At 41.9% G+C, this 13,765-nt stretch overlaps 1 protein-coding gene across 8 annotated transcripts in view; it reads left to right on the forward strand.

Annotated features, from left to right (window-relative positions):
- PIK3R1 (phosphoinositide-3-kinase regulatory subunit 1) overlaps nt 1–12,112 on the forward strand; it is a 79,615-nt gene extending 67,503 nt beyond the window's left edge. For 6 of the 8 annotated variants that reach the window (XM_054578447.1, XM_054578443.1, XM_054578445.1 and 3 more), the window contains 9 exons: nt 5,358–5,460; nt 6,248–6,346; nt 6,452–6,632; nt 6,883–7,008; nt 7,769–7,911; nt 8,104–8,280; nt 8,380–8,448; nt 9,131–9,301; nt 10,415–12,112. In XM_054578447.1, the coding sequence (XP_054434422.1) occupies nt 5,358–5,460; nt 6,248–6,346; nt 6,452–6,632; nt 6,883–7,008; nt 7,769–7,911; nt 8,104–8,280; nt 8,380–8,448; nt 9,131–9,301; nt 10,415–10,604 (1,259 nt within the window). In that variant the 3' untranslated portion in view covers nt 10,605–12,112. Of the gene's footprint in view, nt 1–1,548; nt 1,694–3,177; nt 3,931–5,357; nt 5,461–6,247; nt 6,347–6,451; nt 6,633–6,882; nt 7,009–7,768; nt 7,912–8,103; nt 8,281–8,379; nt 8,449–9,130; nt 9,302–10,414 lie in introns of those variants that run through there. The other 2 variants (XM_054578449.1, XM_054578450.1) reach the window with 2 other exon arrangements.
- The last annotated feature ends 1,653 nt before the right edge of the window (nt 12,113–13,765 follow it).

The following is a 13,765-nucleotide window of genomic DNA, read 5'->3' on the forward strand; positions in this document are numbered from 1 at the left end:
GAAAGTTTGTGAAGTCACTTTCACTGTGAGTTTACGAGCACTTCCCAGATGCTGCAGATAATCCTCCAGCTGGCCCCTGACTTTCTATCAGCACCTTGATCTTTCTTTATCACTGCATGTGACCCTTGGGTCACCTTTCCATACAGCATCAGAGAGTATTATAGACAGAACCCATGTTTCTTCAAAGAGAATTAGAAGATAGCTTTTTAAAAATTTAAATATAGCTAAAAATAGAAAGCAAAAAGTCAGTTTTGCTGTAGGTGTGAAATTTTTGGCATGCGGCTTAGAAGAAATTAGCTTCAGTTTCACTTGTTAATTTTTACTTTCTCTGGCAGAGGGAAGTGAAGAGCAGGGCCAGTGGGTGTTTAGGACCACATGTCAGAAGGCTGGGTCCTGGTCCTAGCGCTAATGCCTTGTGCAAACTACTGTACCCCTTGGGGTCAGCATTGTGTGCCTGTGGAGCATGAGGGACTTGCTTGAAATCATCTCCAAACTACTCTCTGGTTTTAAAGGTAGTGATTCTGTGACTTTGCATTGGATTTTGGTTCTTGGAATAATAGTAAAGCTGATGCAAGTGAAAATTTTCTTAGGTGGAATTTTAATTATTTAAATAATAGCCAACTAAGCCTGGTTTACTGCCCCTTCCTCAAATAAAGGACAAAAATCCTCCAGAAAGGTATTCCATATGCCATTCTGCTTGCCCTCCCATCCTTTGCTCCATGTGACCATCACATGAACTGAAGGCAGACACCCCTTTTAATTATTACAAAGTCCTATGGCTATTTAAGCCTGAGTTGAAACTGACTTCATAAAAATAGCTGCAGAGAGGGTTTTTTTCTTTCTCTGTTCACGTGGTCATGGAGTACAGTATCCATGCAGAGTTAGAATAATCTTCCCTAAGACTATTAAATATTTTTTAAACCTGTTCCCTGCCCAGCCTCTGCATAGGGCTTTCCTGTTACACCTGCGGGCTGCCCTGTGTTAGTGTGTGGGAGGAGGTGGACTCAAGCAAGGCATGGTGTTCTGGGCCCTTCCGAGAGGTTCAGGCCTTTACAAGCAAGGCTTTGATTCTATTTTTTGCTGAACTAGCTCAGCCACTTCCTGTGTTTGGCTGCGCATAGTGCCTCGCTTCACTGTGGCCACTTGAGCCTCGCGAGCCAGCGAGCGCGCTGCCACAGCCAGTTAGACTATTTTAGGTCCCCGCACAATGGCCTTCTCATTTCCTCGGCGAAAATGAGCGAGTTGCGCTGGCATTGGCCACTTGTTAGCAGATGACAACTTTGACTTTGACTTGGGCTCCCCTCCCCTCCCCGAAATCCCTAGCTCAGCAAATATTTGAACCTGCCCAAGTTAATCATGAAGCCGCGATCTTTATCTAAGAGAGCCGTGCAAGCTCCTGGGCCTTTTCCCTCTCCAGTACTGTACCCACATCCAGCGGCTTTCTCCGTGGGGAGCCGGCGGTGAGGGCGCAGCTGCAGCGGTGACGGACGGCGCTGCTAGGGCCCCGCGCTCGTCCTGTCTGTCCCGGGGGTCCTGCGCGTTCTCGGGGGCGGCGAGCACCGCCTGCTGGAGCTGCGGGGGGAGACGTGGGGGCTGCTCGCGGTTGCTGGAAGAATAGCTTTTTGGATTTTTTTTTTTACATTGTCGGATACAGGCATTCAAAGAGAAACCGTTGAAATGCATAACCTGCAAAGTAAGTTGCTTTTAATTTGTGCACTTCTCTGCCCTTTCGCTGTTGCGCTAGGGGATTTTTTTTTTCCCCACTTCTGTGAAATGTTCTTGTGTGTGTGTGTCTGTGTGTGTGTCAGAGAGAGGGAGGGATTGTAAGCGCTCCCTGGGAAGGGCAGATGGCAGATTAGGGGAGATACCCCCCATTTCCTGGAGGGGCATAGTGTGAATGAAAGGTAGGGGTTGGGTTGAGAACGGGGAGGGAGGTAATTACGAAGTGCTTGGCTGGAAGTTGGTGTGGGGCCAGGACTGGGAGAGACGTGGAAAATCACCTGTCTCCCTGCCCTCCTCCCTGGGTGGCTGTGCCACATGGGCTCCCAGCAGGACTGGTTTGCGCCAGGTTCCCCCAGAGGCGTGGGGTGGCTCCTCTGCCGGTCGCTCCACAGCTGCCCAGAGGCTTGTCTCCCCCCTTTTTTTTTTTTTTGCCGGGGTAGGGGGGGGGCTGCTGGGGGAGGAAGAGGAATCAATATTTTTATTAAAGGGAGAGATTTTTTTTTTTTTCTGAATCTTATCTGAAAGCACCCCCACCCCACTTTTCCCATTTTTATTTAAATTTGAGTGTAGGTTTACTTAAACCCTTAGGCAAATAGAAAAGTGAGTCGGTGAGGGTGGGAGGGTATAGGCTGGTTCTGCCTTCCTGGTTAATGGGAAGATGAATTAAACTGGGGAGGGGATTCAGGTGAACTGTGCTCAGAGAACCGCCTGCCTTTGCTCTCCTGTTTTATGTATTTTATGGCTCTAAATTTGGTAGAAAGTCTAAAAGTAAATTTTTAGGGTTTCTGTGCTCTTTAAATAATCACCCAGACATGTATGTAGATCACAAAGCCCCTTTTAGTTTTTTAAGTCAGCCGCACTTACATGGGAGGGGGGAAAAATTCTTTTTCCCTCTTCCTCTCCTCTCATCACAATGTGAAGAGAGACCGTTTCCCAAGGGGAGAGCACAGTAGGCTCCAGGGAGAGCAGCAGCAGTATATGCAGAAGTGTTAAAGAACAACGATTAATAACTAGGTTTATAGGGGAATTGATTTCTTCACGTTAAATATTGCTCAGAAGGAATAGCAGTATTTGTCCCCAGTGCGAGGCATTGGAGATAGAGGGGATAAAAGCCCCCCAGAAGTGATTACATCACTCCTCCCTCAAGCAGTGTTAGCACAATACATCCGAGATGGGCCCAGCAGTGAGAAATACTTTGCCAGGATAACTCAACCCCCCCCACCCCCCCGCCGCCCCCGGCCCCTTCATGCTGATACATACGGCCTCGTTCCTTTTGGAAGACACAGCTTACCTTGACTAGTCTTATGAGACAGTAATGTTAAAATTCACATTAATAATGTTGACAGTTATGTAGATTCTATCTGCCAACAGACCTCTTCATTCCTGTTAAGAATTTTCCATGTCAGTTCATAAAGTCTAGTTTTGACTTTGCAATGTTTGGTGGTGGAGGAGGAGATTTTGCCTGTATGTCTCCTTTTAATTGTGCTTTCTAATGTGGTACATTTGTGACAGTGTTTAAGTTCTAAGTTTTCAGTGACTTACGTAGGGCTGAAATACCCAGAGTCCTTTCTGCTTTTAATATATAGGGGAGGTATTTAAGGATTGTAAAATATGTCATAAATATACCACTTTGATGCATTTGTAAGATTTTTAAACCGAGGAATGATTAGGCTATCTAAAAACCCAGATGCACTAGAGGGGGGAAAAAAGCGACGTGCTGCAGCATATCAGCTTTTGTCGCCCTGCCAGCAGTGGAGCGTACCATGCTGCAAGGAGTAATAAAAAAGGAATTAGGAAACTCACTGCTGGGGGAGAACAGTCAAATTAAACACCTTTTGGAAACGATGAGCATGTATACATTGCAGTTCTATTAAATGTAGGTTCTTAGTGAGGCTGGGATTGTGCGAGGGCTGGTATACAAGAGAAATGATGAAGCAGGAGTGGTCTGGTGACATTTTTCCAACTTGATTGGCTGGGGTGTGTGATGTAATAGGTTACAGTGCAGCCCCTTATAGGTTTTAAAATGAATTCCAAGACACCATTACAAAGAAAGCCGGACTCTTTTCTTATAACTGAGCTCAGCCAAGGAAACTCTCGCACAAATGTACAACACTGTTTGGACTATGGAAGACCTGGATTTAGAATATGCTAAGACAGATATAAATTGTGGTACAGACTTGATGTTTTATATAGAAATGGATCCACCAGGTAATATTGCAGTATTCTTGTAGAAAGCTAGTTAATTTTGTGGCATTTTGTTTTATTTTTGACAGCTACTGTAACGGAGCCTCTTTAGATTTCTATTTTTATTAATTTGTTCTAATTTAATAAGAATTAGTTTGATCATAGCTTGAAAATTAAACCAGTTGACTGCCTGTAGAAGCAAGCAGATCAGGCTGTATGTGGTGAATGCTTTCTTACTTGAATGGATATGAATGGGATGCCAGTTTTTCACTAGTGTCTTTTGTTAAGATTTTTTTGCTCTCTGGGTTATATTGTTGTGTATCGTTCCTTTAATGAAAATTATGCCTCCTTTGTGCTGCTTTTCTCTGTTGACAGTGGATGAGAACAGTGGTGTACTTTTGCAGTGATAACACTTGGTACTTTAGAAAGCCTGTAAAATGTAGCAGTGATTGCAACTCAGTTCTAGGCGACCTGCAACTATTCTAAATCAAATGTGAGACTTTGCCTGCTCTCTCATATTCAGATACTGTAATGAGAAAAGAAGCTGGCTCTCCATTCCTTAGTCCTAGTCTTTATAAAATATTCTTGATAGACTCCTGAAATGATTTTTATATAAATTAAAATAGCACATATGCTTTGAAACTTATGACTTAGAATTTAGCAAAAAATCCTAGACTCATTTTGCTTTCTAAATTATTTCATCCATTAACCCTCCTCACAATTAAGAAATTTCAGAAACACTGTAGCCTTTCATTTGTCACCAGTTGGTATCTGAATACTGATTTGACATTGAGGAACAGGAATATGGTTTTTAATCAGTCGGAACATAGAGCACAGTTTATTCAATAGAATATTAACACGAACACTAAAGAGGTTTAGGTCACAACAAGTTTCTTAAGGTGGCTTTTGGCAGCACAGTGGCTGAAATTCCAAGATTAGAGATACCTAATTCTCTTCTTAAGACATACTGCTGTAGATGAGCTTCTTTACCACAACAGCATTTGTGGAGAGCAGAAACCGAATTTGTCTCTTATAATTAAATAAGAAGAGGAAATTAAAGCCAACCCATGTGATCCCTCCTGCCCCTCTGTTCGTCGTTTCTGACGTTAGGTGGACTTGACCAGGCACGAAACTTGAATGTAACTAGAACCTGGAAGTAGAAAATGGCATGGCTCTGGATTCACTCTGAGAGCCGTTCACGTGGCCAGCCCAATTTATTTGTTAGTCTCCAAACTGTTCTCTTTCAGTTTCTTTTCTCTTTGAGCCATACTCTGAAAGGTGTCTGATTTTTTTTTTCCCCCTTGGAAGAAAATTATCATGTTTCATGGAATGCTGAATGATTGCTGTATTTCAGTTACTCTACTTTTATCTCAAGAAATTTAGGTCTACTTTAAAATGTTTAATTGTAGCCTGGGGTTGCAAACAACTTTTTCTTTCTCCTTAATCTACAGCACTGCCTCCTAAGCCACCAAAACCCACTCCTGTAGCCAACAACGGTATGAATAACAATATGTCCTTACAAGATGCTGAATGGTACTGGGGAGATATCTCTAGGTAAGCCTACAGAAGCGCTTGGTTTTCACCAGAGAGAGAGAGGGTTAGATCAAGAGAAAGAAAAGCACCAGCTTGCTAAGTTCCATTTTTAGGACATCATCCAACATAAGCAGGAAGCATACTTGGTTCTCTTCCAAAGATGATCAGAGAAGTCCATGAGCCACTGGAGAGCTGTAGGTGCTGGATGCCACAGGAAATTATTACAAATACCCAAGAAGCCCAGTTATCGAGAGAGTTGTCAGGGAAGCACCAGGATGAACTGATGCTGCCTAAAGGCAGTGGGGAAGCCCGCTCCCTAGCAGGCAAAACTCTAAGAATTAATATTATTATTATCTTACACATAATAAAATAAAGTGGCATTTTTATTCTTAGCCTTTTAGAGGGGAGGTGGGGAAGAGACCTCTTTGGGATCATGCATGCTTGCTTTGATTTTTTAGGGTGTTTGGTTAAAAAATAAATTAAAACTTTGCACCACAGTTATACATACCAATAGTGAAAGTAGGTGTGTTTAAAAAAAAAAAGCAAAAAACTCCTATGCACTTGTTTATAAATGAGATGGAGTTTGTAACATTTTTTCATGTAAACAGAGGATAAATTGTTAAGCTCTGACAATGTAAAAAATAAATGTAAATCTATGGGATAGGGGTTATAGAGGCTTTCTCTGTACTTCCTGGTCAGTTTTGCTGTGAACCTAAAATTGCTGTAAAAATTAAGTCTATTGAAAAAAATGCACATAGAATCACTACACCCCCAAGGTGAGCACTGTCTTGTGTTCTTTTCACTTCAGGGAAGAAGTGAATGAAAAGCTTCGGGATACAGCTGACGGGACCTTCTTGGTACGAGACGCATCTACTAAAATGCATGGTGATTATACTCTTACACTAAGGTGAGTCCAAGAATGTAGGTAAAATTCAGGTGGTTCAGGTTTGACATTAAAGTGTATTTCTTTAAAGAAAATTGTAATGCCTTTATATTTGTGTTGTATTTACAGGAAAGGAGGAAATAACAAATTAATCAAAATATTTCACCGAGATGGGAAATATGGCTTCTCTGACCCATTAACCTTCAGCTCTGTGGTTGAATTAATAAACCACTACCGGAATGAGTCTCTTGCTCAGTACAATCCCAAGCTGGATGTGAAATTACTTTATCCAGTATCCAAATACCAACAGGTAATCAAATACTCGTTGTTATGTTATTTAAATAAGATGCTTTTAATGCTTAGAAACACTTTGAAGCAGGTGAATTACACATAATGAAATTTGAAAAGCTTTGTACTCGTAATCACAAAATTACATTTGGAGAAGCTGAATAAAATACTTCAAGGATTTTTGCATGTTAGATATTTTGCTAAACAGTTTGTAATTGATTAAATACCTTATCAACTGAATTTCTTTTCGTTATGCTCTCTAATCCTTCTAGGATCAAGTTGTCAAAGAAGATAATATAGAAGCTGTAGGGAAAAAATTACATGAATATAACACTCAATTTCAAGAAAAAAGTCGGGAATATGATAGATTATATGAGGATTATACCCGTACTTCCCAGGTGAGTTTTCTGGGAAAATCAGATTAAAATTTTAGCAGTCTGAGTTATTAAAACATAACCTTTTCTACTCTTCTTTTGAAGCTGACTATAATATGTATTGAGTGTTTGCAAATAAAGTAGGGGGAAAGATCATTTGTTAATCATTGTTGACTGTCCTAGTAATTTTTTCATTGTATCTCTAAACCATGTAAATGAAGCCTGTGTCAGAACAGTAAATCAAGTTCACAAGATAATCGAAGAGGTTGCTGAATTTTAAGTTGATTTGATGTAATTCTCTACTGAACAGTTCTTTTTAGAATGGAAGCTAATAATAATTAGAAGTTCCACAGACATGTCTAATCTCAGAAATAGAAATTTAATCATTATATACTCTCCTGTGAAAAACACAGGCAACACTTAGTGTTTTGTTTTCCTAGAGATGTAATCTGCTCTAGGCCATCATGTGTCTGGGACCGGCAGGGGGAGTAGAAGGCAACGTGGATGTCATAAACTACTGATAAAGTGGGATGGCCTTCACAACGACAAAAACTTAGGAAATTACCAAGCAATCATCTACTATAGACTGAAATAATTCCCAAAGGAAATACGTACTTTCTGTGGTGGTATTTTAGTGGGCGTTGTGAGGCAGAGTACCACCTTGCTAACAAAGTACTTATATGCTCGATAATTATACGGATCAGATATCCTGGGAGTGTCTCGCAATAAGAAATTACCTGTTCTATGAAAGGTGTGACATGGTCTTGCTAAAACTGTGTTGCAGGAAATCCAAATGAAAAGAACAGCTATTGAAGCATTTAATGAAACCATAAAAATATTTGAAGAACAGTGCCAAACCCAGGAGCGCTATAGCAAAGAGTACATAGAAAAGTTTAAACGGGAAGGCAATGAGAAAGAAATACAAAGGTTGGTCAACCGTGAGCATTCCCTTTGTCCTTGTGCCAGAGATAAGCAGACTCTTCTACAACTGCTTAAAAATGATCTCGCTTTCTGTGCTTTGCATGGTTAAAAAACAATGGGAAGAGAAAGCGTTCTTTACCTGACGGAAACCTTCATGATGAACCTGGGCAATTACAGGTGCATTTCTCTCGCTTGCAGGATTATGCATAATTATGAAAAGCTGAAGTCTCGAATTAGTGAAATTGTGGACAGCCGAAGGAGGCTGGAGGAAGACTTGAAGAAGCAGGCAGCTGAGTATCGGGAGATTGACAAACGCATGAACAGCATTAAGCCAGACCTCATCCAACTGAGAAAGACGAGAGACCAATACTTGATGTAAGTTGTCGGAAACAGAACCCTGTAAGGGAATGCTTGGGAATGGCTAAAATTAAGGATAAGTTATGAATGCGTTTTCTTTTCGAAACTCTTTTCCAGGTGGTTGACTCAGAAAGGTGTTCGGCAGAAGAAGTTGAACGAGTGGTTGGGCAATGAAAACACTGAAGAGTAAGTCATTACCACAGATGGGACGCAGCAAAAGAATTTTGTCATTTTAGGAAAACGCATGACTTGCTTTATTTAGAGAACAAGTGAGGAATTTTACTGAGTTTGGAACATCTTGTAGGAGAAAATGTGTAAACTTAGTCTCATTATCCAGAGTTTTTTAAAGGGAAGGTTTAGGGAGGGCAGACAGAGATTTATGTTTTTCCCATAATGCTGTACTGTATCCATAAGGATGTCCCTAAATATCTGAAAAATCCCAACAAATGTTTGGAATAATAATTTTTAAAAAAGGACACGGGCTTTGTATATTTTTGAAGCTTAGGCCTATGTTTTGTTTGAATTATTTAAACACTGGCAAGCCTCCTACTCCATCAATTTCCTGATCTAAACTGGACAAACAGGATTATTTAATACCTTCCCAGCTACCTGAGCTTAGTTGCTGACTTGAGAACAAGAAGAGCGTAACTTACTGCTGCTCTTTGTCCAGAGAGGTTAGCTACGTGGAAGGCTCAACGGGATGAGAGGAACACTCAGGCCAGAGAGGCTGGTTGGGTCAGACCCACGATCACTGATCTGACTTGCTTGTAGGAGGGGCAGAAACAAGGTTGAAGCCACGGGAGGGACAGGGGGACAGGCTGGCTGCTCCCGTGTACTTCACTTAGCAACCTGCTCTTCTGCTCCTTAGCCAATATTCACTGGTGGAAGATGATGAGGATTTGCCCCACCACGACGAGAAGACCTGGAACGTCGGGAGCAGCAACCGAAACAAAGCCGAGAACCTACTGCGAGGGAAGCGAGACGGCACTTTTCTGGTCCGGGAAAGCAGTAAACAGGGCTGCTATGCCTGCTCTGTGGTGTACGTATCTCCAGCACACCACTTGTCCGGTTAACAGCTCCTGAAGAGGTGTTTCATTCAGCCAGCCGAGGGGGCAAGGATTTTGAAAGAATTCTGATCTGAAAGGATCTTACAGTACAACCATATAGAAGGGGAAATAAAACAGACATAACATTTTAAAGTCTGTTGAGAGAGTGTAGTAGGAAGAAACCTGCATTTTAGTTGCAACTACTTTGTTTTTTTTTTTCCATCTTTAAAATGGAAATGCAGTGCTTGCTCTTTATTTTTGCCTCCCAAGCCTACTAGAGGTAGAACCTGAGGGAACTCACATGAGACCACCACCCCCAAGTAAAAAGTCCCCATCAGGAACAGATGAAAACAAGAAAAAAGACCCCCGGTCACTGCCCTTGAGATAATTATACCCAAGAGAAGACATTTTTGTCATATGGCATGTTTTCTTGTTGTTTACTAGTGGTCTGGGAAGTACTTGGGCTGAAAAGTGAGTTTGGGATCACTAATATCACTTCAGAGCGGGCGAGCGCCCCCCTGGAGGGCGAGGCTGTTAAAAATACGTGACCCTCCCGGAGTTCCCTCCCTGGAAGCAGAGAAACAGTCCTGTAGGAAAGAAGTGGGAAGAACCTGGAGGGAGGACCAGGGGATAGAGTAGAGAGTAAATGCCAAGGTGGAGAGGCCTGTAGACATTTGAAAGCCAGCCTTAGAGAAGGGATCGTGTCAATAACCAGTAACACTAGGACTGGTCACACAGTGGCACTGATGCTGACGGTTGGCAGCTGCCATTGCTACGTGCTTATTACTGCATTCCAGGCATTCTATGAAGTACGTCATCTCATTTCTCAAAGCTGCCCTGTGTCACATACATTACTATCATCTTCCTTTTAAACCATTTTAAAGATAAAAGTGCAGCAGCTCAGGGAAGCCCAGTTTCCTACCCAAGTCACTCAGCCAGTAAGGGACAGAGCCGAGCCGTGAGCCTCACAGCTAACCTAGGACTGCTCCCCACGCGGAGACTGGCCGGCATCAAGTGTCCTTTTTGATGTTGATGATTTTGTTAAAAACACCTGCGGTGTCTCGCTCTGTCAAGGTCAAAACGCATTTGCTCTCTCTCCTCTGCAGGGTGGACGGCGAAGTAAAGCACTGTGTCATAAACAAAACGGCGACCGGCTATGGCTTTGCCGAGCCCTATAACCTGTACAGCTCCCTGAAAGAACTGGTGCTCCATTACCAACACACCTCCCTGGTGCAGCACAACGACTCCCTCAACGTCACACTAGCCTACCCGGTATATGCACAGCAGAGGCGATGAAGCGTGGGCCCTCTGATCCTCCTCCTGAAGTTCAGCCACCCTGAGGCCTCTGGAAAGCACAGGGCTTCTCTCCAGCCTGACCTGCGAATTGAGCTGCGGAAGCCAAGCCGTCTGTCTTCAAATGGGACTCGAGCTTTCGACAAAAGCAGTAGGGGAAGACATGCAGCCTAGCACTGTGCGATGACCAGACGTTTCTAATCTGGAGTGCTTATCCTTCCTTCCTTTCCTTTTTTAAAAATCTTTTGGTTTAATTTAAAGCCACCACAACACACAACACAAAGAGAAAAAGAAATGCAAAAATCTCTGCGTGCAGGGACAAAAGAGGCCTTTACCCATGGTGCTCGTTAATGCTTTCTGAAGCTTTACCAGCTCGAAGTTGGGACCTTGTACACCAGAGGATGGATGGGGCTGCAGAGCCCTGGCCGGGGAACGCTCGGTCCAGCCTGGTTTAGCCTGGGTGTTGCTGTGCACGGTGGACCCAGACACTTCGCACTGTGGATTATTTCATTTTCTAACAAATGAACGATATGTAGCAGAAAGGCACTTCGGCTCACAAGGGACACTTTGGGAGAATGTCCGCTCACGTATGTTCAGAGGAAATTCTGTTGTAGCAAAGTGCCAGAAAGCGTTCTGTTTAAACTTTTCAACAACAAAACAAAACCCACCAATGGAAAAATGGAACTTAGAAAACAGGACTTAAAATGACATTTTCAGTATATAAAATATGTACATAATGATGACTGACTATCAAATAGATGGATTTGTATCAATACCAAATAGCTTCTGTTTTGTTTTGCTGAAGGCTAAATTCACAGCGCTATGCAATTCTTAATTTTCATTAAGTTGTTATCTCAGTTTTCAATGTACCTTCAGAATAAGCTTCCCCTACCCCAATTTTTGTTGCTTGAAAATACTGTTGTCCCTGATTTTTGTGTTAATATTCATTTTGTTATTCTTTTACTTTTTTTTAAAAGAAGAAATGTACAGGATGCCAGTTTAAAAAAAGGCTTCAGAATTAAAACTATGAAATATTTTACAGTTTTTCTTGTACAGAGTACTTGGCTGTTAGCCCAAGGTTAAAAAGTTCATAACAGATTTTTTTTTTTTTTGGACTAAATGTTTTGTTGGGCAGTGCCTGATAAGCTTCAAAGCTGCTTTATTCAATAAAAAAGAGAAAGATATATGAATATGACAAAGTATCGCTGAGTTCAACAATATTGTTTCAAGACTCTTAAAATACGGTACCTGGCAAGTGTGTTTCATAAAGAATTGTGAACTTCTTGAATCTAGGGTGGGGATGTAGCTAAGGGATGTACAGGTGGGGTGGGGGGTGGGGTGGTGGAATGCACTTTCTCTTTCTCATGATTAGAGGAAAAATACCTAACTGCAAAGTGAAGTTGCTTATACTTCAGTCTTTCCCACTTTGATCTGCTAGTTATTATCAGTTATGACAATTACAAATCTACTAGGACGCTAACACAGTGTAGCCGGTCAGATATTTCAGTTCTTAGAAAGGAAGGAAGGCACCCAAAACAGCGATCCACCTTTGTTGGGAACGCTGATTTCAAGGTTTAATTGCTACATTTAGAAAATATGTCTCTTTTTAACATTAGACTACCATTACAAACAACAAACATCCATTTTAGAAAAAGCATGATCTGAAAAAGATTTTTATCTGGCTATTTGGTATTTTCCTAGCTTCCCATTCATGTTAGACCATAAAGCAAATAGGCATGGTTGCTAGCTGTTACTGCTCTGGGCTATGTGGAGCTTGTGAAAGTCATTGCCATTTCAGGAATCCTAACAGTCCTTCTCGTTCATCCAAATAATTGTAGGTGGTATGCTTCACTGTGGGGAAAAGGAAGGGGTTCTTAGAGGTGTTGTTGCAATTTAGGGCAGGCACCAGTGAGAGGTCTCCCTGATTCACATATGCAAAAGCCTTTCTGTTCAGCAGAAGTTGTGCATGTATTGGGAGGAATAAAGGGTAATTATAATGGTCACTGCGCTGGTAGATTAAAAGGGAATCTTACAGTTTCAGTTTTGCTTTCTCAACATTAGATTCACTCACACCTTTATTTCTCTTTCCTTCAAATATTGGGGTTGAGGGGCTCTGGGTTTTTTTTATATGTGGTTCCTTTTAAAATTCTTTTGAAATTTAATCAATTGTAGAATGTACTTTTTTCTCTCTTTCCATGAAGCTACTCATATCAAGAGCAATAGTCTTACAGCAGACCGTCAGCCCTCAAACGTGACTGTGCTGATCTGACATCTCCCTCTCGTCTCTAGACAGTTGATGACTTTCCTGGTTTGAGTCTGTGAGTGTCTGATTTCAAACTATCCTTGCACGTCACACAGAAGTCTAACAATTAGTTAATATTAGTTTATAAACTAGGGTTTGGTTTTGTTTTTTTTTTTGGTAGCACATCCATGTATGCTATTAAGTATAAATAATTTTCATTTAATTTCTAAAATATTAGCTCTAAGATGGAGTATTTCATTAATAGTTACACTTCATAAAGACTTTCATTAGGGTTTTTGCTTCAACATTTCACCAGGTGACATGGTCTCAGGCATCCGCCTTACTTTTGCCTCCCACAAGCACAAACAACAGATGTCCTTTGAACCGCAAAGGCAGGACTCCTAACTCCCTATCGCAGTGAGTTATGCCACCCCTATGACGTCACACCTCTGCCAGGTGCCTTGATTGTGCGTAGCATGCCCGCCACCTACATCCTTCTAGATGTTTGACCAGCAGAGCTCTCTGGGTTCCTTCAGACAGTCACCTCCCACCCACACTGTCTCAGTGGCTCACAGGTATGAATAGGCGGAACAGAGGCACTCCGGTCCGTGCCCTTACCCATCCACTGATTTTCCTCACCCACCAGAGAAAGCCTCCAAAAAAGAAAAGCCAGAAGCTAAGCTGCAGAGAGACTGTGACAGGACTATAGAGGTGGGAGCATTAGGATCTGATATTAGACGTGAGAGAAAAACTGTAACCACATAAAAAGGCAAAAAGCATGCATTTGCAACATCTGACAACTTCATGGCCCTTGATATATGTATATATGTATATGTGCATGGACTGTGTTTCCAGTACACCTTTCAGCCAAAACAGATTCACAGTCGTCGAGTTCAAGTGCATAACAAGCAAATGTCGAGTA

This window comes from Pteronotus mesoamericanus, unplaced genomic scaffold (genome assembly GCF_021234165.1).
Source record: "Pteronotus mesoamericanus isolate MK-2021 breed Mesoamerican mustached bat unplaced genomic scaffold, CSHL_Meso_final contig_50, whole genome shotgun sequence".
NCBI lineage: Eukaryota > Metazoa > Chordata > Mammalia > Chiroptera > Mormoopidae > Pteronotus > Pteronotus mesoamericanus.